Genomic DNA, 23,722 nt, shown 5'->3' on the forward strand with positions numbered 1-23,722 from the left:
CATGATTGTGAAGGCAGAATTTTTTTTAATTGGAGTTTGATTTGGGGTTGATTTTAAAATAATTTAGGTTAATTATAAACTGATTTTGATAACTTCTTAGTATTTGTATATGAAGTTGTTTGGTAATTCTTCATTTCATTTTACCTGATTCTATTTAATATGAAAATTTAACATAAAAATAAATAATTTTGAAATATGCATTGTAAATAATTATGTGTTCGTGGTTAGGATACTTTTTAAAAAATAATGATATCTCTTACACCTTTATAATTTGAATGGAAAGAAATTAATTTTTTTCAAATTTATTATATGAAAAAAAATGAAGATACCTTATGTATAAAAATAGTTTATTTTAAAAAAAAATATTTCTTAGATGAATTTTAAAGTTTAATTGTTTGTAGTTATAATAAGGTGATATTCTTTTTTAGATAAACTAGAAGGGAAAGGGCGTCACATAGGGATGGAGGGAGTATAACATTAAATAGCTATACAAATATTTCATTAGAGTAAATGAAAAGTTTAGAATGAAATTGTTTACTTTTTAAAATTTTAAATAGACTAAAAAAATTATCATAAACCTTTTTTTAAAACAAAATGAGAAGAAAATTGGGGATGAGAGAAATGGAAGAGTAAAAAAAAAGAGAGAGAAATGGAAGAGTGAGATTATAACTCTGCCAATATTGGGCCTTTTTCTTTTGAAGCAACTTTAACATTCTAAATCCAATAACCAAAAATGATCAATTATTTTAATTTGTTGTAATAGGTAACATATTCAAATTTGTAAATTATAAAGCACATTTTAAGACAGCTAACCTACAGGCTACAAGTATTATTTGGACGATGTAATAATGTAAAAAAAAATTAAAAAAATCAGTATGTATGTAACACAAACTCAAAGATTAATTAGTAAATGCATACAAAATATTGAGAACTTTTGGGCTGGCCTTCCATCATCCATGCCAAGGTTAGGCAGCCATTTTAAAGAAGAATCTATTGGCCCCATGAGTTTGAAATATTTCTTCATCCAAAATAAAATATCTTTGTGATGAAGACATAAAGTTATGTTTTAGTGGGTTGTCAAAAATGTTAAGGCATATTGTATAAATATATATTTTAAGGCACGTCGTAATTCACGTTTAACATGGTATTCATATTATGTCACATAAGACGTGCATATTTATTTATTCAACTTTTAAAAAGTTTAAATACCTATTAATAACACCCAAAATTTGAGGATATAGATGTCAATTGAAGCTAAATTAAATGACACATTTATATATTATATCATTACTCTCATAAATTATTTAATTTTACATATTCAACTACACTTCATATGTAACCCACTTCTTCTTCTTGATAAAATAAAATACTTTACTTTAAATATTAAAGTTAAATACAAAATCGGCATCTTTATTTCTATGTCAAGTAAAAAAAAAAAAAAGAATAGTCAAAATCTTATTTGAAACTAATTTCTACTCTTTGAGCTTATTTGGATTAATTTATTTTAGATGTTTTTTACTCAAAATAACTTTAAACGACTTTGTAATGTTTGAATAAACTAAAAAAATGCTTTGTGCTTTTAAGGACTTGTTTTAATGCTTTTCAAAATTTAAGTTGAAAGTATAAGGAAATCATTTCCAATATTCTTTTAAAAAATGTGAAGTTCTTAAATACGTTATGTCAGAACATTCGTTTTAGGTGAACACATTAAGTGGAAGTCTCCATCAATAGATTTAAAACGATTATTCATTAATTTATATCATTGATATATCATAGTTCATCGAACTAGAATATGTATATATATAGAGAGAATCGTGATTCGTATAATAGAGTAGTACTGATGATTGACCTTAATATTAATGTCTAATTGTATCATCTTAATTTCTCTCTTTTATTCTCTAATATAATATAAAGAAGGAAAAATTACGCGGAAAAGCAAACATAAACTAGTTAATTAGCTAATATAACTATAATTTGAATTAATTACGGCTCGCAACTTAATTTTTGCTTTAATTATGTCGCTTGTCCTCTTTTATATATATACAAATACAAATTATACACACACATATATATATATATACAATTATATGACAGATATACAAATACAATTAGTCTCTCTCCAGTCTCTGCCCTTTCTCGTTCGCTTCTCTCATCTCTTTCCCAACCTCGCTCGTCAGATATACAAATATATATACAATTCGCTTCTCTCCACTCTCTTCCCTCTCTCCTCTCCCTCCCAATCTCGCTTGCCTCTCTCATCCCTCTCCCAATCTCGCTCGTCACAAATACATATGTATATCAGTTACATATATACAATTATTTGACAGATATACATATACAATTTGCCTCTTTCCACTATTTGCCCTCTCTCGCTCGCCTCTCTCTTCCTTCTAACATGTAGCCACAAATCGTAATTAGCAAACTATAGATATAGAGCATAATTAAGTTGTTTTTGAGTGGCAATATGCGAAAATTTCACAAAGAATAACTTCATTGTCAGTCAACTTTTATTTTATTTTATTTAATTCAAGTTATTAATTATTGTTTTTTATAAAATAAATCATTCAAACTTTATTTAGATATCATATATATATATATATATATATATATATAAGATCATTACACTATTTGTTGTAGTTAAAAAAATTCACTTAATTTTATCAAAATTTCTTAGAAATTTAAACACTTCAACGATTTTAGTTATATCCAAAAAGTTGTTTAACTTTGATGGAAGTAATGTCTCCTTTGTTTTCTCATAATGGCTTTATATATATATGATACGTAGGCAAAATTGAGTGATTTTTGCATAGGTAAAGTAAAGTGATCTTTCTTATATTCTAAACGAGAAATAAGAAAGGCACTAGCCGGAATATTGGAGGCATTTTTCAAATTGTGTAGTCAACTCAAGCAAAACCCACATATAAATTAATGTATACCTATGCACTTACAATTATAAATACATAATAATTTAGCGAAAATAGTACAATAAAATAAAAATTGAGTGATCATCGATGAAACTCCAAAGGAAGGTTTTCTCTTCGTTCTTTATTTAATAGCAAAGAAAAATGAAGCTATATATAGTCGAATATTATGATACTAGCTTAGTAGTACATTACTACTCACCCTGTTTAAAAAAGAATGACCACTTTCCATTTTAGTTTGTTTAAAAAAAATGATCATTTTTCCTTTTTTTGTAACATATTAATTTCAATTTTTTACGTGACATGTATAAGGCCACAAGATTAAAAGATAATTTTGTACATTTGACATAACTTAATTTAGGATAAAAAAATTCGAAAGTTTTCTTTATTTTCTTAAATTCCGTATCAAATCATATTAGGCCACTCTTTTTTAAACGGAAGAAAGGAGTATTATTTATAATGAAAAAATGATGGTGTGAGTGTGTCGGCAGATGAGTAGGGGTATTTCTCGTGAACTTAAAGAAATTAGAAAGGTGCTGCCCATTAAATAAGTGGGGAGAAAAGTGAACAGGTAAAGCACAATGTGAAAAAGCTGCAAACTCACCAGAAACATATTGCGTGCTATTCATTCATAATTCATAAAGAAAATGGCCTTTTTTCATTTCTACTTCTTTTTTCTTTATTCATGATTGGAAAATAGAGACACCTAGTGACCCCATATAATGGGGACTATCACAAATAGATTGTTTAATAAAAGTCTATAAGAATAATGTTAAACAACGTATTAATTGTAGAGTATTAGTTATATTTACATTAATTATGTATATAGTATTTTTTATACACAGTTTGATTTATTATATTAAAAATAATATGTATGCATCATAAATTTGAGATAAATATCATACTATACTTAAATTTTTTATTTTTTTTGTGTTTTATACCTAATTATTGAGAGTGTGAGTTTTATACTTAATTATTGAGAGTGTGAGTTTTATACCTAAACTATCACTTATTAGTTTGAGAAACAATTAGATATGTTTACTGTTTAGATATAAAACTCACACTCTCAATAGCTTATGTATGAAACTAAAAATATTTATTTATAAAAATATCATCTACAATGATGGAAAAGATGTAAAAAGGGTTTTGAGAGACAATTTGGTCCTTCACCATTATAATAAATGCATTAAAACTCTTTGCATTACCACTATTATGGATTTCCATTTATATTAGTAATGTACACCTTAATACATATAGACTAAATAAATATACTCTATATGTCCCCTTTTACATGACAAATTTTGATTTGACACACCTATTAAGAAAATATTAATTGATATAGTGACTAGTGGGTTTACCATTTTATTTTTCTTAATTGATAGGATCTCAAATATATTTATTCACTATATTTTTCAAAAACATTAATTCAATATTTATAAATTTAGGGTATTAAAGAAAAAAAAAGATTTCTTTTTTTATTTGTCAAAAATGACAAGTAAAAAGAGACATCAAATTAAAAAATATTTGACAAGTAAATAAAAACGGGGAAAATATCAAATAAGATACTACTCCCTCTGTCCCAATTTATGTGACTTACTTTTCTTTTTAGTCCGTCCTTAAAAGTAACGCATTTCTATATTCTATATTAAGTAACAATTTAACTATAAAATATCGATTTTACCCTTCATGAAATGATTTATAGTCACACAAATTTATATCATTCATTTTGGACCACAAATTTTAAAAATCTTCATTTTTTTCTTAATCTCCGTACTAGTCAAACTACCTAACACAAAATAAGACGGAGAGAGTACTAAAAAGCACACAAATTAATGCATGGACTCTACTGTAATCGACCCCTTTTGTTGCTCCATCTGACGTTCTGTTCATGTCTCAATTTCTTCTTTTTTTTTTGGTCAAAGTTCATGTCTCAATTTCACTTCTTTTACCTTCCATTCCTTTTCCCCTTTATAGTTTACTGGTTGTTTCCCCCCCTTTTAACTGTTCGAGTCTCATATGGTACTATGATATTTTTTGTCGGTAAAAGAAATTTCCTACTACTAAGTATTTGATTATTTTTTTTCATAAATCAAGTACGTAATTTCTTTTTTCAAAATATGGATGATATTTAAATTTGATCTCGAAATTTCTATCTATTCTAATATCATATTAAAGTTGAAGTGTGTAAACATCTATTTTAAAAGCTTAAGTTATTAAAAATAAACCAAACTTTTATTATTTAATTATATTTTTAACCGATGAATTAGAATTTTGGATCCACCTATCACTTCCCTTGAGTATAATGATTAATTTATTGTTTATCTCGACTCTTGAGCAACAATTTTGCTACTTCAATCTAAATGTACACATAGATTTTTACCCTTTTTTCTGTGTATAAATTACTGCACATAATGAATTGACAAATAAAACAACAATTTTAGAAACTTGAAAATGACTTTGGCCTAATAAAATTTAAAAATGTCACCTTATTTTTCGAAAAAAACGAACTAGTCATGAACTGGGCAGTTGTTCTCTCTATCTCTGTCAAAATAAGAAGTACAGTCACATGGTAACACTTTGCCATTTTCTGTAACTGACAAAACTGAGCAGTTGAAATATCTCGATGAGCTAAACTGCACAGTCAAGGCATTGTCTATTTTTGTTGTCTTTATTTTCTTAGCTTTTTTTTTTGTGTATTACTCATATTTATTGCCAATGCTCAAAAGATGCAGAAGAAGGTAAAGCATATTCCTCACCGACACTCAATACCTCCTTTGGTTTTATTTGGTTTGGTTTTTTGAGCTAAGGCAATCGGTAAATTATAATTTAACGATTGATCGAGTTGATTTTATGATTATAAATATATTTTATATCCAACTAATTAAGTTGAAATATGGTTAATATGCGTTATCATTATGAGAAATGCCATCAAATGTGTCTCAATAATATTTAGACCAAAAATTACGAGATTATTCCTTTTATTGTGGGGTACTTAATGAGCCTCTGTGTTTTCCCCTGACTTGATATAGGAAAAGCCAATTGGCGTTGTTTTTAAAATAAAAAAATAATCCATCAAGTGTACGTCCAAATGATACAATAACAACATATTAGTAGTTATTTTTAGTTTCCATCCGGTGTTCGGTATCCATATTGAAGTCTGATTAAATTTAGATTCGCGTCAGAAATCTTAAAGCGCTCCTTAATAAAGACGACTTCATATCCAAGGGAACTCAAACCAAATACCTCTAGTTAATAATGAAGGAATAACTTACTACCCCACCATAATAACATACTAGTAGTTAATACATAGTAACAAATAAATAAATGTGTTTCTTCCTTAAAATATCTAAGTTTTTTCAATGTGGGAATTTAGAGCTAAAGAACGAAATTGAGGATTCGAGGCTTGCTTGCACTTATCAACGAGAGAGGTAGTAAATCCAATAATTAATTTATGAAAGAATCTTGCAAGGCAAAACTGTCAAGGAAGCTTCCACCAAATTCAGAAAACTTGCATGTCTTCTCTAAGTTGCTAAAAGGTAAGGAGAAATAATTGAAATTGCACTGTTATAATTCCTCTGAAGAATTTATAGAAAATTATCTAAGATATATATCTCAATTAGTTTAATGCTTCATTATTATTATTATTATTATTATTATTATTATTATTATTATATTGATCTTTCCTAGCTACCATATATATCCTTTAACTATAAACTTTAAAAGCATGGACAAATACATAGAGTATTCACACCAAATCAATCAATGTAAAACATATACGTACAATTTACATATACATTTTTCAACACTTAACATGACTAAGTAATACTATGCATTGTTTTCATTTTAATTTTGTTGATTCTTAAAAGTCAATTATGTATTAAATGTAAACACGTGATCTCTAGGGTTTAAGTGATCTTTTTTTTTTCTCCTTTTTTACATAGAGTATGGTATCAGTTATCAGATCGAGATCTTAATTACCACATTTGAATAATTACTAATATTAATCTTCGTTTATTGTTCTAAGTGTCCCTACTCTTAATTTGTCTATTAGTGATAGAATATCTCAATCATTCTGAGGACTGACAGTCTTTATTTTCCTCATGCATGTGCTATGTTCACTAAATTACATACTAGTTATATTCTCCAAATGGTACGTTAAATCCAAATAACAAATGATATATCACACGCAAAAAATGTTTCCGCTATATAGATGCCATGTCTCAAAATCACAGGCGAAATCAGAAATTTATATAAGAAATTCAAAAAAAATTCTATGATATCATTATTGTAATTTTAACATATATATGACCTTAATCAATATTTTTGAACCCCATTATAGCTACATTTGATATTTTTCTTCATGTCACGGAGATTCAACAACTTCTATATAACCAATTTTTTTTTTTGTATATATAGTAGTATGACTTTTTAACAAAAGGATTTTAATTAAATCCCCTTGATACTACTTGGATCCACTACTGTCTAAAGTAAAATGTTCTTTGCCTCAATTTATGCGCTCATTCTTCCATTTAGTCTCTGTTCAAAAAGAATGTTACATTATTATAATTAGAAAGAACTTAATTTAAAAAAAATAAATTAATCTTTAATGGAATGATTTATGATCACCCAAATATTTAAGGTTTATTCAGACTATAAAATTCAGAAATCTTATTTTTGTATGTGTCTAATCAAATAATACTACATGATAAATTAAAACGAAACGACTAATAAATCGAATTATTTGAGTGGGTCTCTCCCTTGTTGCCTTTTGCTTTTTCATTTTTGTTAGTTGTTGTTGGGGTTAAATCCATAATCTATGTCCCAATGTACTACTCTATTGCCTCATATGATTAATTCGCAAAGGGATTATAAAGTGTGATTTTAGGGATCCATTTGGTTATAAGAAAAAAAATTCTCAATATTCGTTCACTTTTTTTTATTTATTATAATTTGAAATTTGAAAAAAACCCCAAAATCTTATTTTACTTTTATTAGATATTTTCCTTGTTCAAATTTTACCTATATTTTTTATATTTATAAAAAATACTTCATTTAATTATATTACTATGTTTTTTTAGGAAAAAATAAATTCAAACAATAAAATATTATTTACAAAAATTATAACCAAACATAATTCCATTTCAACTCTAACTTTAATATTTCAAATAAAGTAATTTAAAAAAAAAAATATATATATAGTAGCTCGTATATGAAATCTATTCCATCACATTATGTATCGATTTTGAGATATTACTAGAGTAAATTTAATCGTATGTTATCAGTTAAATTAGTCAAGTTGGGACTATCTGCATAGTAGAAAGTAACAAGAAAAAAAATATACGTTAAATGTCACTCTCTTTATAGAGAGTCAAACTTATAAATAGTTATAATAATATGTATAAAAAAATCTATTTACTTACAACGGTACTCTAAATTTAATGTGTACAACACTTCAACGGGAAATAAACGTTGAAACATTTGACATGGAGTGAATCATCATTATTCATTCCATGTTTCATTTTTAACCCAAAAAAAATTTAATTGCATTGAATAATAATATATATGCTTTAGATTAGGAAGCTAGACAATAATATATATTTTAATTAGCTAGGGCTGGTGTTCTTGGAACTTTATTGTATATGCAACTTATTTTCATTTTCTTAGTATTTAGTTACTTGTACTTGCAGCAAGACTGCAAGAGATATGTATAGATGAAGAAAATGTTCTAACAATTAATAATATAGTTAATAATTCCTCGTTTTTATCGGTTGTAAATAGTACTCCTTTGTTCCAATTTATGTGACTTACTTTTATTTTTAGTCCGTCCTAAAAAGAATGACACATTTTTATAATAAGTAACAATTTGACTATAAAATATCTATTTTACCATTAATAAAATAATTTACAGCCACATAAATTTCTATCATTCATTTTAGACCTCGAGTTTTAAAAGTCCTTATTTTTTTCTTAAATTTCGTGCCGAGTCAAACTACCTCACATAAAATGGGACGAAGGGAGTAATATTAAAAATTCAATGATCCACATAACTCATTAGAGTAAGTAATTCATGTATAACAAATAACAATCCTTCTTTATGATCTACTCCTTTTGCCATTTTTATTTGTCATATTGTATTTTTCAAAAGTCAATTTGACTAATTTTCAAAGTTAAATTAAATTACATCAATTCGATATTTTAAACAAAAAAATTAGATATTCAAAAACTATACGAAAAGTACTATAAATTGCAATTTTCTTGCATATCAATATGATGAAAAAAAAACATCGTAAAATGTTAGTCAAATTTTTTATAATTTGACTCTTAAAAATGAAACTATGACAATTAAAGTGGACGGAGGTAGTACGTAACAATACCTTTACGATTACCCATAAGGATTGTGGTAGATTGATAAGTATTTCTTTATTTTTAACTAAAGATTTCGGATTCGAGTTCTCTTCGGTACATAATTGCCTTTGTTAAGGAGCGCTTTACCTCCAATGTGGAACTTTTCGATACGATTTTAAATCTAGTCAAACTCCAATATGAATACCAGACACCACGTGGAAAACAAAAAAAAATTTACTAATTTTTGCCTAATTTTTACTTTTAAACCAAATGACACTGCCCTTAAGAGAACAAGTTTTTTTTTTTGTTTAAATATTTCTTTCTTTCGTAGGGGTCATTGGATATGGTATATAAGAATAATAGAATGTATTAAACTATCAGTAATATACATATTCTTATACATTCTAGCACACTCTAGCGTCCAATAACAAGGCATTAGCACTAATTTCAATATATTTAAGACAAAAAAATTGGATCTGGCCAAAAGCAAATCTGATTTTGACCAACATACAAGTGGTGTTATTAATTTATGCATAGCACTATAAGAACTTGATTAGATGTTTGTAGGAAATAAACAAATTAGATAGAATGTTATCAAAAATTAACTACTGTTTACTAAGCTTGTTGTTTAATGTATGTCCATAGTTTCATATTCCATTGGTCCTCAATAGAAGACAATAAAAAATTGAATAAGAAATTAATATTTATTTTTTTATTTTATTTTATGTGGAGAACAGAGAGGTGAGGGGTATGAGATGGTAAATGGAATACAGTCTGTATCAAACTAGACATCACACACTACCCTGCACTTCACTGTTAATCCCAAGTCCCATCCATATTCTAAATAAAGAAAGAAAAATTAAATTATAAATATTTTTTTATAACAATATAATTAAACGCAATTTCAATTTTAAAAATTTTAAATTAAATGAATAATATTTGATTTTAATAGCCAAATGCCTACTTAATATAAAGGAAAATGTTTTCAGAATTACCAAATGGAGATTTTAGTACTCTCTCTATTAGGAAATATTGAATTTTTTACTCTAATGCAATTGTATGTGCTTCATGGTATGATTCCTATTTTGTTTTATTTTTTTTAAAAAGAAATCCTCCATCTTGATTTTACCCAAAAATATGGGTAATTACATTTTTGACCCTTCAATTATGTACACTCTTATAATTTTGGTCCTAGTAATATTTCATAAAGTACATTTAAGTATTTAACCTAGAATTATTATTTTTAAATGTATTTTTGATCCCTTAATATGTATATGTTATATTTAGCTTAATTTTAGAATTCTACTCCCTAATACTAAGAAATACAAAATCTAACATACCACAAGATCATTAGTATCAATTAAATTTGTGAAGATTCAAAAGTAGAAGGATTACAACAACATTAAATTTAGTGAAATTGCACAAAATGAGATATGGGAAGAGTAAGTATACGCAGACCTTATCAATGTCTTTATGAGGTAGAGAGATTGTTTCTGAAAGTCCTTCAGCTCAAGCAATTCAAAGAAGTAATCAAAGAAAAACATAAGAGCTAATAACAAAGTTGTGCAATGCTATATGTGAGAAACCATAACATCATCAAAATAGAAGGACTAAAATTGTAAATTTTAAATAATTTAAAAATCATAGAAGATCAAACTCAAAATTAATCAAAAAAGTGAAGTACACACCATCCCTCCTCCATTATATATAGAGGTAGGTAAACACCCTTAAACCACACCAAAACCCAACACAAAAAAAGCCAAATGGAGGGCTCTATCAACATTCTCTCATTATCCCTTCTCTTAATTTTGAGCCTAGCACAAGGGGGACTAACCAACCCCAATTGTGCCAAGTTTCACCAAGATAACAAAGACTCATCAACACTACAAGTCATTCATGTAGACAGCCCTTGTTCCCCCCTTAAACAACAAAATGCACACTCATTATCATGGGTGGATAGTGTTCTCCAAATGCAAAATAAGGACACAAATAGGCTACAATTTTTGGCTAGCCTTGTTGCTGGTAGATCTTTTGTCCCTATAGTTTCTGGTAGACAAATTCTACAAACACCAACTTATATTGTGAGGGCTAAAATTGGGACACCACCTCAAACTTTGTTGGTGGCTTTGGATAATAGTAATGATTTTTCTTGGTTCCCTTGTGGTGGATGTGTTGGTTGCTCTTCTAATGTTTTGTCCTATGACGAGTCTACCACTTTCAGCAATGTTAGCTGTGAACGTGCCTCATGTAGCCTGGTAATTATTTTTGTACTATTCTCTCGTCGTTTTAATTTGTTTGTTTGATTTAATATGGTTAAACATGTCAGGGGTAACGTTGAAATTTTAGGAGTTATTTTCTTTCAGAATAGAATAAAGAAAAAAAGTAATACAAACAAATTGAAATGGAGAAAATGAGATTATTATACTCTCTTACTATTCTAGCTGTTTTAATTTGTTTGATTGACGATGAATTTAAGAAAGTAAAAAAAGAAATTTGACTCCTTCGATCAGAAATTTAAGATATATAAAATGTATTAAAATGCGTTTTTTACATGTCTCAATGAAAAATTAAAAGGATATGGAGTACATTTTATCCTCTTCTTCTCATTTCCTAGTTTAAAGAACCAGAGACTTTTGGGTTTATCAAAATTGGAGATCTCATCAAAAGTGTTTTTATTCATAAAGATGCACGTGATGACATTGATAACTATAAGAGCTTGAGTTAAAATATAAAGGTTATTATTTAATAAAGTATTGAGATGTATCATTCTTGTCATAGCAAATTAAACAGAAAAAAAGTGTCAACAAGAGTAGCATTTATACAACATATACAGGATTACTTTGTGTTTTAATTTAACTTAGCAAGAAAATTAACAAAAACTTTTAATTTATGATTATAAGTATGTCATGGTATGTTAGAATTAAAAAGTTATTACATAGAAATGACATTTATTTTGAAACAAGACTAAAGAAAAAGACATAAACTGTAACAGAGTAAACAGGTTGAAAATGACATTTTTTGAAATAAGACTAAAAAGGGAGACATAAATTATAGTAGCATCAGAATGAGTGGATTTAGTAGTTGTAACTTTTAATATTGTAGATACATTTCTTCTACGATGGAATATTAACCACATATTTGTTATTTTTGGATAAGTTGATATCCATATGATGAAAAACTTGCCTTTCTCCGTTTTAAATTTGGTGATCCACCGCTATTAAAAAAAAATCGAGTTAATGACAGAGGCAACGTTAGTGTACGATGAAATTTTCTTAGATATGACTCGTAAAAAGATAATATTCGAGTCAAATAAGAGCTTAGCTAGATCCGTTCATACTTTGTTTTACAATAAATACATTGATTTTTTTTATAAAAAAAATAGGGTTTAAACTGTGTGTTAACATTAATTGATTCAGAATTAAAAACAATACTCCCTCCGTCCCCTTTTATGTGGCAACATTTAACCGGACACAGAGTTTAAGAAATAAATGAAGACTTTGAAATGTTTACCAAATTGCTCTTTAAAAAGTAGACTCACTTTTCTCCCTCCTCATAAATATATTGGAGTATTATTTTAAGATTAAGTGGAATCAACAAGGGTAAAAGAAGAATTATACCTTTAAATACTTATCATATAAGAAAATGTGATTTTTTTTTTGGAACTGACAAAAAAAAAATGGTGCATAAAATGAGACGGAGGGAGTATGATTAGAAATGCTTCCATGTTACTCGATGAAAGAGCAAAATCCGAAAAAGTAGGTAGAAATTAGATTAAGCTAATCATTCCTTTAAGATCCTGTTAGACTTGTAATTATTGGTGAAATAGGTAACGCGCTTGATACGGCGCGTGAGGCCTGGAAATTATTCCTTGCTACATGGCATTGTCGGTAACAATGCAATCAGCCGCAGTGTTATCCGGCCCGTGACTTTCGTCACATGAGTTGATCAATACATTATTATTTTTATTTATTTTTTTCTTAATTAGGATTCGATATGAATCGCGTAAAAATTTAGATAATCGATCAATGTTAATATTTATTCAGGTACCAAGACGGGGCTGCGATGCGGCCACTTGCACCTTTAACCTAACCTACGGCGGTTCGAGCGTAGGTGGAACCCTCTCATCTGAAACATTGGCACTCGCCACCGATCCGATACCCGAATTCCTCTTTGGTTGTGTTAAAAAAATCTCCGGCAGCAACACTCCACCTCAGGGTCTATTAGCTTTGGGCCGTGGTTCATTATCATTTATTTCCCAATCTGAAAGCCTCTACAAGTCCACATTTTCCTATTGTTTGCCCAGTTACAAATCTCCCAACTTTTCTGGCACACTTAGGTTAGGCCCAAATGGCCAGCCCCAAAGGATTAAAACCACTCCATTGCTAAGAAACCCAAGGAGATCATCGTTTTACTATGTCAATTTGGTCGGAGTTAAAGTCGGAAAACGAATCGTCGATATCCCTCCCAGTGCATTCGCTTTCAACTCTAACACCGGCGCCGGCACAATAATCGATTCCGGTATAATCAAATTTTAAATTATTATTTGTAATTAATATTGGATCAATCAGAACTAGTACTAATTTATATTTTTTGGGGAATTGTTAGGCACTGTGTTTACCAGACTAGTTGAGCCAGCTTACACGGCGGTGAGGAATGAATTCAGGAGGAGAATGGGGAGGAACACGACGGTGACGTCACTTGGCGGATTCGACACCTGCTACACCGTCCCCATAACAATTCCAACAATAACATTGATGTTCGCCGGAATGAACGTGACGCTGCCGCAAGACAACTTCCTGATTAAAAGCAGCTCAAGCAGCACCACTTGCTTAGCAATGGCTGCTTCCCCTGCTGATCCAGTGAACTCTGTACTCAACGTAATCGCCAGCTGGCAGCAACAGAATCATCGGATTCTCTTTGATGTACCAAATTCTAGAGTTGGGGTTGCTCGTGAAACCTGTAGCTAAACAAATGGAGCCTACTTACTTGGGTTTTGGATTTTTCTTAATTAAGTTAATCAATATCATCCTTTGATGGGACCTTATTTTTATTTTTATGTTTTATTTTTTTAGTTTGGGGAATGAATTATTATTAGAGGTTTGGCACTTTAATATTGTCGGTCGGTGCATTTTCGTGTTTTTTTTTTTGGATTTTTATGTTGTTCACGGGTTGAAATTAATACTTCCCTGTTTGCAGATACTTGTTGTTTATTATAGTGTCCTACCTTCAAATGGAAAAAATAAAATGATTACTGGTCCCTTCATTCCAATCCTGCTAAATATTTATTATTGGTCAGGACTCATGATTATATTTACTGTTTACTGTTAGTTTGATTGGTGAACAAATACGTACCAAATAATAATGATATTATTTAATGAATATATTTTTAATAGTAGATGATTAGTTAGTTGGATTAAAGATTTTAATACAAAATATGCACTTGTTTGAAATCAGTTCTAATTTTTAACAGACTGAGAAAAGCTTTGATTTTCTTAAATGTTCATTCAACTATGAATTTTTTATTCATAAAGTCACTTAATTTTGGTTTTAACCCAAAAATCATTCAACTATGATTTTTTTTTCCTCAGAAAGTTATTCAACTATGAATTCTTTTTTCATAAAGTCACTCAATATATTCAATTAATTTTTTTTAAAATTAAAATTTACTTGAAATTTTTATTTCTAACTAAAATTTTTAAAAAGATGACCCACCTACTTGACTCATCCGCTAAAAATATATTAGCGATCATTTTATTTTACCTTTTCCTCCCAAATATAAAAGTTAAGATTTATTATTTTAAGAACCTTTACATTCCGCGTGTTTTATGATTTTTTTTCTACACCGTTTAATATGTGTTTATAGGAACGTCATTCCAGTTTGAAAAAAAAATATTAAGCATAGCATATTGACGATGAAATTGGATATTTTTTAAGCAAAGTATAATTGACAGTATACTTTTTTTTCTTAGGGATAAAAAATTCATTAAAGTAAATTTTAATTAAAAAATTAATTGAGGGTTAAGTTACTTTGTAAGTAAAACACTCATGATTAGAGCCGTTCAAAATCGATAATTCAAACCAAAAAAAGTTATTGGTTTATCAGTAATGAGTTATTGATTTAACCATTTAGATAACAATTTTGATTTTTTTTGTTATCGGGTTTTCGCGGTTCTTAATGATTTGAGATTTTTTCTTAATGGGTTAACCGATAACCCAATAGTAAATTAAATAATTATATTTATACCATTTTGTATATAAAGTCTTTGACTTAGAGTTTAGTTTCCTACTTTTATTTCTGGTTATCTCATAATATTGGTTATTCTACAATGTAAAAGTATTTGCTTTTGAGCAAGATGCAACTTGTGAACTCATGTACATGATTCATTCAATTTGTTACTGTTAGAATAGAAATATGTACATATACTCCTACTTAGAATAGGAAGAAGAATAGGAATAGGAATCCTAGTTAGAAAAGGATTTCAATGTATTATCTATAAATAGGGTCTCAATGTAACAATTTAGATACACAATTCAATAATATCTTCCCCATATATTTCTCACATGGTATCAGAGCATTGGTGAGATATTTTAAGTCATCGTGTCAAATTCCGGCGACGACGGTTGGGATTGATTTGTGTCATCTTTCGTTCTGAAGGTGTTGTGCGAAAGACAACACCATCACGAGGCTCGGGAAGCTCAAGCGACCGAACCCCAATCAGATCCACCGGAAAAAACCCCCCACGCGCCCCCACGCGCCGATCGGAGATGGAAGCTTTCCGGTGAGATTTGTTCACGCGTTGGCGCGTGACTGCTGCTCCGGTCATTTTTTTTTGAGTTGTTTTCTTCTGTTGAGGTCGCCCAGTATTTCCAACCAGATTCCATTCAGTTTTCTCTAGATTCGATCACCGGAATTAGGGTTCCGGTGATTTTCAGTCAGTTTCCGGCGAGTTCCCGGTGAAATCAAATTTTTCAGGCCACTGTGGGTAGATTCCGACAGTTTCCAGCTCTTTTCAAGTCAAATTTCGAAAAATGTCTTTCAGATGTGATGTTTTTGGCTCTAAAAATACGGGGATTGGAAGTTCAAGCCTTATAATCACTTCAGAACCATTAATGGGAAGTTCAAACGATTTAGCTTGAGCTTCTTCAGTTGCGTTGTGGTGCAAAGGTCAAGGTATTCACGATCACTTAATAAATAATGCTTGCGTTGAAGATGAAAAGACAAAGTCTAGTGACGAAGGTGCAAAAGCCAAAGCACAATGGGAGAAAGTGGATGCCCAATTATGTAGTCTCATTTGGCGCTCTATTGATTCTAAGTTGATGCCCTTGTTTCGCCCATCCCAGACATGTTATTTAGTTTGGGAAAAGGCACGTGCTTTATACACTAATGACATATCTCGATTCTATGATGTGATATCTCGGATGACCAACTTAAAGAAACAAGAATCCGATATGTCTACTTACTTGGGACAAGTACAGACAGTCATGGAGGAATTTGAAACATTGATGCCTATCACTACAAACGTGGAAAAGCAACAAGAGCAAAGGCATACATTGTTTCTAGTTCTTACACTTGCTGGACTTCCTACTGACCATAACTTTGTGTGTGACCAGATTCTAGCTAGTCCTACAGTTCCCTCAATTGATGAATTATTCTCTCGTCTGCTTCGTCTTGCTGCACCTTCCAGTCACAAAGTGGATGACTCCTCTATTCTTGCATCTCAAACCACAGAAAAGCGTACATACCAGTCTATGGAGAATCGGCGAGGGGTGGGGCGTTTGGGAAAACCTCGATCCAAGTGTAGTCATTGTCATAAATCTGGACACACTCGTGATATATGTTATATTTTGCATGGTCCACCACCCAGTTATGATCCTATTGTTCTTAAGGAATATAATGAGTTCCTTCGAAATCGCGCAAGTAAACAAACATCTCCACCAGTAGCATATGGTGCTCAACCTAATCAACCATCCAATAATGCTCATATTGCTCAGACAGAATATGATGAGTTCCTTCAGTATCGTGCAAATAAACAAACATCTTCACAAGTAGTTTCGATTGCACAACCTGATGTTTCTGTTGCGGGTAATTCTTTTTCTTGTGTGTCACAGTCTAGTACTTTTGGATCATGGGTCATGGACTCACGGGCTTCTGATCATATCTCTGGTAATAAATCACTTTTGTCCGATATTGTTTATTCACAATCTCTTCCTGCTATTACTTTAGCTAATTGGATCCAAACAAAACCAAAAGGGGTTGGAAAAGCCAAACCCTTATCTTCTGTCACCCTAGACTCTGTTCTTTATGTCTCTGGTTCTCCTTTTAATCTAGCATCTGTTAGTCGTTTGACGAAGGTTCTACATTGTAGCATAACTTTTTTTGATGACTTTTTTCTCATGCAGGACCGCAGTACGGGACAGACAATTGGAACAGGACATGAATCACAAGGCCTTTACTACCTTGCCTCTCCAAATTCCTTGAAAGCATGCTCCGTTACAGATTCCCCAGATCTAATTCACAAACGTTTGGGACATCCGAGTCTATCCAAACTGCAAAAGATGGTGCCTAGTTTGTCTAGTTTATCCAAATTAGATTGTGAGTCATGTCAACTTGGGAAACACACTCGTGCTACATTTTCACGTAGTACTGAGGGTCGTTCAGAGTCTATTTTTTCATTAGTTCATTCTGATATTTGGGGTCCTAGTAGAGTCAATTCCACCTTAGGATTTCGTTATTTTGTTAGTTTCATTGATGACTATTCAAGATGTACTTGGGTTTTTCTTAATGAAAGATCGTTCTGAGTTATTTTCTATATTTAAAAGTTTTTTTTGCTGAAATAAAAAATCAATTAGGTGTTTCTATTCGTACTTTTCGTAGTGATAATGCCTTAGAATACTTATCCTCCCAATTTCAGGAGTTTATGACTCACCAAGGCATTATTCACCAGACTACTTGTCCATACACCCATCAACAAAACGGTGTAGCAAAAAGGAAAAATAGGCATCTTATTGAGACTGCTCGTACTCTTCTCCTTGAATCCCATGTTCCGCTGCATTTTTGGGGAGATGCAGTTCTTACGTCTTGTTATTTAATAAATAGGATGCCCTCATCTTCTCTTCAGAATCAGGTTCCACATTCCATACTGTTTCCTGAGTCACATCTCTATCCTATCACCCCTCGTGTCTTTGGGAGCATATGTTTTGTTCATAACTTAGCCCCAGGGAAAGATAAATTAGCCCCTCGTGCCCTCAAATGTGTCTTTCTTGGTTACTCTCGAGTTCAAAAAGGGTATCGTTGTTATTCACATAATCTTCATTGTTACCTTATGTCCGCTGATGTTACATTCTTTGAGTCTCAGCCTTACTATACGTCTTCTGATCATCCTGATGTTTCTATGGTCTTACCCATACCTCAGGTTTTACCTGTACCAACTTTTGAGGAATCTACGATTACTTCTACATCTCCAGATGTAGTGCCACCACTCCTAACTTATCATCGCCGTCCGCGTCCAGCACTAGTACCAGATGATTCATGTCTTGCGCCAGACCCTGCTCGTACTGCAGACTTGCCTCCTCCTAGCCAACCACTTGCACTTCAAAAAGGTATACGATCCACTCGAAATACTAACCCTCATTATACCTTCTTGAGTTATCATCGTCTATCATCACCCCATTATGCATTTGTATCATCTTTGTCTTCTATTTCCATTCCTAAGACTACAGGTGAAACACTTTCTCATTCTGGATGGAGGCAGGCTATGGTTGATGAGATGTCTGCTTTGCATAAGAGTGGTACTTGAGAGCTTGTCTCTCTTCCTGCAGGTAAATCTACTGTTGTTTGTCGTTGGGTTTATGCAGTCAAAATTGGTCCAGACGGTCAGGTTGATCGGCTTAAGGCTCGCCTTGTTGCCAAAGGGTATACTCAGATATTTGGGCTAGATTATAGCGACACTTTCACCCCTGTGGCTAAAATAGCATTTGTCCGTCTTTTTCTATCTATGGTTGTCGTTCGTCATTGGCCTCTTCATCAGTTGGACATTAAGAATGCTTTTTTGCATAGTGATCTTGAGGAGGAAGTCTATATGGAGCAACCACCTGGTTTTGTTGCTCAGGGGGAGTCTAGTAGCCTTGTATGTCGATTGCGTAGGTCACTCTATGGTCTGAAGCAGTCTCCTAGAGCTTGGTTTGGGAAGTTCAGCACAGTTATTCAACAATTTGGCATGATTCGTAGTGGAGCTGATCACTCTGTGTTTTATCGGCATTCTGCACCAAATCAGTATATCTATTTGGTTGTGTACGTTGATGATATTGTTATCACTGGTAATGATCAAGATGATATCACCAAATTGAAGCAACATCTCTTTAAGCACTTCCAGACTAAAGACCTTGGCAGATTGAAGTATTTTCTAGGTATTGAGGTTGCTCAGTCTAGATCAGGTATTGTTATTTCTCAATGCAGGTATGCCTTAGACATTCTTGAGGAGACGGGAATGATGGGATGTAGACCTATTGACACTCCTATGGATCCGAATGTTAAACTCCTTCCAGGATAGGAGGAGCCACTTAGTAATCCTGAAAGGTATAGACGGCTCGTTGGAAAATTGAATTATCTCACAGTAACTAGACCTGACATCTCTTTTCCTGTGAGTGTTGTAAGTCAGTTTATGACTTCCCCTTGTAATAGTCATTGGGAAGTAGTTGTTCGTATCTTGCGATATATAAAGTCAGCTCCTGGTAAAGGACTACTCTATGAGGATCAAGGCCATGAGCATATCACTGGATATACAGACGCTATTGGGCAGGATCACCCTCTGATAGACGTTCGACATCCGAATATTGTGTTTTAGTAGGAGGTAATTTGGTGTCGTGGAAGAATAAGAAACAAAGTGTGGTTGCTCGATCTAGTGCAGAATCAGAATATCGAGCAATGGCGGCAACAACTTGTGAGCTAGTCTGGATCAAATAGTTACTGGGAGAACTAAAATTTGGCGAAATTGATCAGATGGAACTTGTGTGTGACAATCAAGCAGCTCTTCATATTGCATCAAATCTAGTGTTTCATGAAAGGACTAAGCACATTGAGATTGATTGTCGCTTTGTTAGAGAAAAGATACTCTCAGGAAATATTGTTACGAAATTTGTGAAGTCTAATGATCAGCTTGCAGATATCTTCACCAAGTCCCTCACAAGTCCTCATATTAATTACATCTGTAACAAGCTAGGTACATATGATTTGTATGCACCAGCTTGAGGGGGAGTGTTAGAATAGAAATATGTACATATACTCTTACTTAGAATAGGAAGAAGTATAGGAAGAAGAATAGGAATAAGAATCCTAGTTAGAAAAGGATTTCAATGTATTGTCTATAAATAGGGTCTCAATGTAACAATTTAGATACACAATTCAATAATATCTTCCCCATATATTTCTCACAGTTACCTTGTTTCTAAGTGATTTTTTATTAATTTATTTTTGTGTCAAATCTTAACGGTTAAACCGATAACCGAACCAATAACGATCAATAACCAATAAACCAATAAACCAATATCTTAATGGTTCTATAACGGTTTTGCATCTGTATAAATTGATAACCAATAAGTCAAACTGGTATACTTTCAAACCGAACCGAACTAACCAATACGCAGCCCTACTCATGGTTGAGTGACTTTGTAAGTAAAACACTCTTGAATGACTTTTGAGTTAAAATTCAAAGTTGAGTGACTTTATGAGAAAAAAATTCTATAGTTGAGTGACTTTCTGAGAAAAAAATTCTTAATTGAGTGACTTTTGAGTTAAAAATCAAAGTTGAGTGCTTCTTGAGAAAATAATTCTCTACAAACAATCTTAGAATTTCAAAATCCTATCAAACGTGAAATAAAATAATCATACATTTAGTTTCGGTTCAAAGATTTATCAGAATTAATCATATTATATTTTTCTCATATTTTATTTGTGAGATTGTACTAATATATTATTATTATTGCTATACCTTTTAATTTTGATATTGTTATCCTTTATTCCACCAATCAAGTATTTCTATACCTTGGATAGATTATCTATCCTATTTTTATATGCAATATATAAATTATTCTTCATTCCACCCATCAATTGTATTACTTGTATCTATAGGCTTTTGTATCACTTATATTCATCCACAATACAAGAATACATGAAATATTAAATGTATTGATGCATATAAACCGATATAGATTAATACAAAATTGCATATTAGTATAACCATTAGAATAATGCAAATTGATAACACAATACAGAGAGAGGAGAACAAGAAAGGGAGAAAAAAGCTAGAGGGAGAGAGGCGAACAAAAGATAACCGGAGGGGGGGGGGTGAGTTTCGGTCTCCACACAAACAAAAAAGATTTCTGATATTATTTTTTCATTTCGTTGTTGCTCATTCCGAGGGGAAAAGAACAGGGGCGAGAGAGATTGAAAAAGAGAAGAGAAAGAGGTAAGAAAGGTGAACTATAATTATAAAATGTAATGTGTTTAAAATATAACTATGTATAATAAATACATAACATATATTTGCTCCCTCCAATAATTTTCCCTTTCTAGTTTCATGACCATATCTTCCTTGTCCCTCTCCATAATTCCCAATGTCCCATATTATTTCTTGTCCAGCCACCATGACCCACTAGTCCATCTAGACATCCACCTTCTCCGATTTGTTCCGTGTTGAAAGTTAAATAATGCTTACCATCAAAACAATTTCCTCTTGTCACAGATTAATGGTTTCATATTACATTCTGTAAATAATTTACAAAGAGATATTACTACAACGATATTGAGTGTGACAATTTACCTTATTGGCTATTGCTTGTTACTTCATCATAAAGTTTACCAATTCTACCAAGTGTCACAATTTTCATTTAAAAGGTTTTAAAAAGTCCAAATGGTAGCAATTTTCAATCTTTTAAATGTTTTAATTTGTAAAAGATGTCTGTACACAAACCACGGCACACCAAACTCTCCAACACAAAAGTCAACAATGGTGTATTTATATTGTTGATGTCTATGTATATCCTCTATATAAAATGAATTTCTGATTAGTTCAACGAATAGTAATGCTGAATTTACCCTAGAAAAAAATCATCGGAAATGGAGGTCAAACGAAGGGCGGTGAAGAATCTCGTTACGAAGCTGAGTTCTGTATCGGAGCAAATACGAACAGAAGCAATTTGTGAGCTGAGATTGATTTCGAAGAATGATCCCGATAGTAGACCGTTGATCGCCGACGCCGGTGCGGTTCCGTATTTATCGGAATCGCTGTACTCGTCGAATAAATTGTCTCAGGAGAACGCAACTGCGACGTTGCATAATCTCTCAATTTCTCACAAAGACTTGCTGATGTCGACGCGGGGGCTCCTTGATGCTCTTTCTCATGCTCTCCGGAATCCGTCTTCTCCTTCCGTCGCTCAGTGCGCCGCTGGCACCATTTTCAGCTTATTGACTGTCGAGTCTTATCGGTCAATCATTGGGCACAAACGTGATATCCTTTTTGGTCTTATAGACATAATAAAAAACCCTAATTCGGATTCTAGAACGGTAAAAGATGCGCTCAAAGCTCTTTTTGGTATTGCGCTTTACCCGATGAATCGTGCTCATATTGTTGAGCTTGGGGCTGTACCTCCGTTGTTTTCGTTGCTGTGTAATGATGGTAGAGCAGGGATATTGGAGGATGTTACTGCGGTGATTGCTCAAATTGCTGGTTGTGAGGAGAGCTGGGAAGCGTTTAGGAAGATATCAGGGGTTGGGGTATTGGTGGATATGTTGGATAGTTCTACTGGATCAAGCAATCGAACTAAAGAGAACGCAATTTCAGCGTTGCTCAATTTGGTGCAATGTGGCGGAGAAGAGACGGTCAATAGTATTCGTGGCATAGTTTTAGGGGCAGTGGATGGCATAATTGAAGTGGCAGAAAATGGAACGGATAAAGGGAGGAGCAAGGCAATGGCGTTGTTGAAGATACTTGATGTGAGTTCTTGTACGTTTCAAGAGGAGCATATGGACTACTTATCAAACCACTCATTATGAGTATGTCAAATATATCTTTTTGGTTATGCTTGTATAGATACCGTTCGTTTAGATTTTGTGTTTGTACTCTTTGTGGTATTATAACAGTGAATGGGGTGTGAAAATGCGTTAATGTGGTTGTAAGAATTAGTTTGGATTGAATACTAACTAAAACAAATTGAATAACCACTTGATTTAAATCCTCGCTTTTCCTCTTTCTAATTTGTGGATGCAACATTTCGTACAGATTTTAGGTGTTTCTTAAGAAATTTGTATTAATAGACTACTAAGAAATGTATTGCAGTGGCTAGATATTGTTAAAAGGGCCATTGCATTACCTGTTTGATGATGTAGTTATTACCCGTGGGTGAAAACCCAGAGAGTAGGACCTGAATAATTGTAAATACAATATGGTTTGCCCATTCTT

At 31.8% G+C, this 23,722-nt stretch overlaps 3 protein-coding genes across 3 annotated transcripts in view; 2 read left to right on the forward strand and 1 right to left on the reverse strand.

Annotated features, from left to right (window-relative positions):
• The window catches only part of LOC125815305 (NAD(P)H:quinone oxidoreductase), a 71,356-nt gene that overhangs the window by 13,502 nt on the left and 34,132 nt on the right, over positions 1-23,722 (reverse strand). The gene's annotated exons all lie outside the window — the stretch shown is intronic.
• On the forward strand, positions 10,992-14,355 carry LOC125815285 (aspartyl protease AED3-like). Its single transcript, XM_049494727.1, has 3 exons — positions 10,992-11,521; positions 13,310-13,784; positions 13,872-14,355. The coding sequence occupies exons 1-3, from the start codon at positions 11,030-11,032 to the stop codon at positions 14,231-14,233; spliced, it is 1,329 nt and encodes a 442-aa protein (XP_049350684.1). The 5' UTR covers positions 10,992-11,029; the 3' UTR covers positions 14,234-14,355.
• LOC125815293 (U-box domain-containing protein 11) lies at positions 22,206-23,494 on the forward strand. Its single transcript, XM_049494734.1, has one exon. It carries the CDS (start codon positions 22,381-22,383, stop codon positions 23,314-23,316), a length of 936 nt encoding a protein of 311 aa, XP_049350691.1. The 5' UTR covers positions 22,206-22,380; the 3' UTR covers positions 23,317-23,494.

This window comes from Solanum verrucosum, unplaced genomic scaffold (genome assembly GCF_900185275.1).
Source record: "Solanum verrucosum unplaced genomic scaffold, falcon-dt-bn FXZP01000261.1, whole genome shotgun sequence".
In the NCBI taxonomy this organism is placed as follows: Eukaryota; Viridiplantae; Streptophyta; class Magnoliopsida; order Solanales; family Solanaceae; genus Solanum; species Solanum verrucosum.

Bases quoted from the DNA above. Each gene is read 5' to 3' on its own strand.
- LOC125815285 (XM_049494727.1), top strand. From the start codon at position 11,030: ATGGAGGGCTCTATCAACATTCTCTCATTATCCCTTCTCTTAATTTTG. The intron at 11,522-13,309 runs GTAATTATTTTT...ATATTTATTCAG, and splicing joins AACGTGCCTCATGTAGCCTG to GTACCAAGACGGGGCTGCGA. The intron at 13,785-13,871 runs GTATAATCAAAT...GGGAATTGTTAG, and splicing joins CGGCACAATAATCGATTCCG to GCACTGTGTTTACCAGACTA.
- LOC125815293 (XM_049494734.1), top strand. From the start codon at position 22,381: ATGGAGGTCAAACGAAGGGCGGTGAAGAATCTCGTTACGAAGCTGAGT.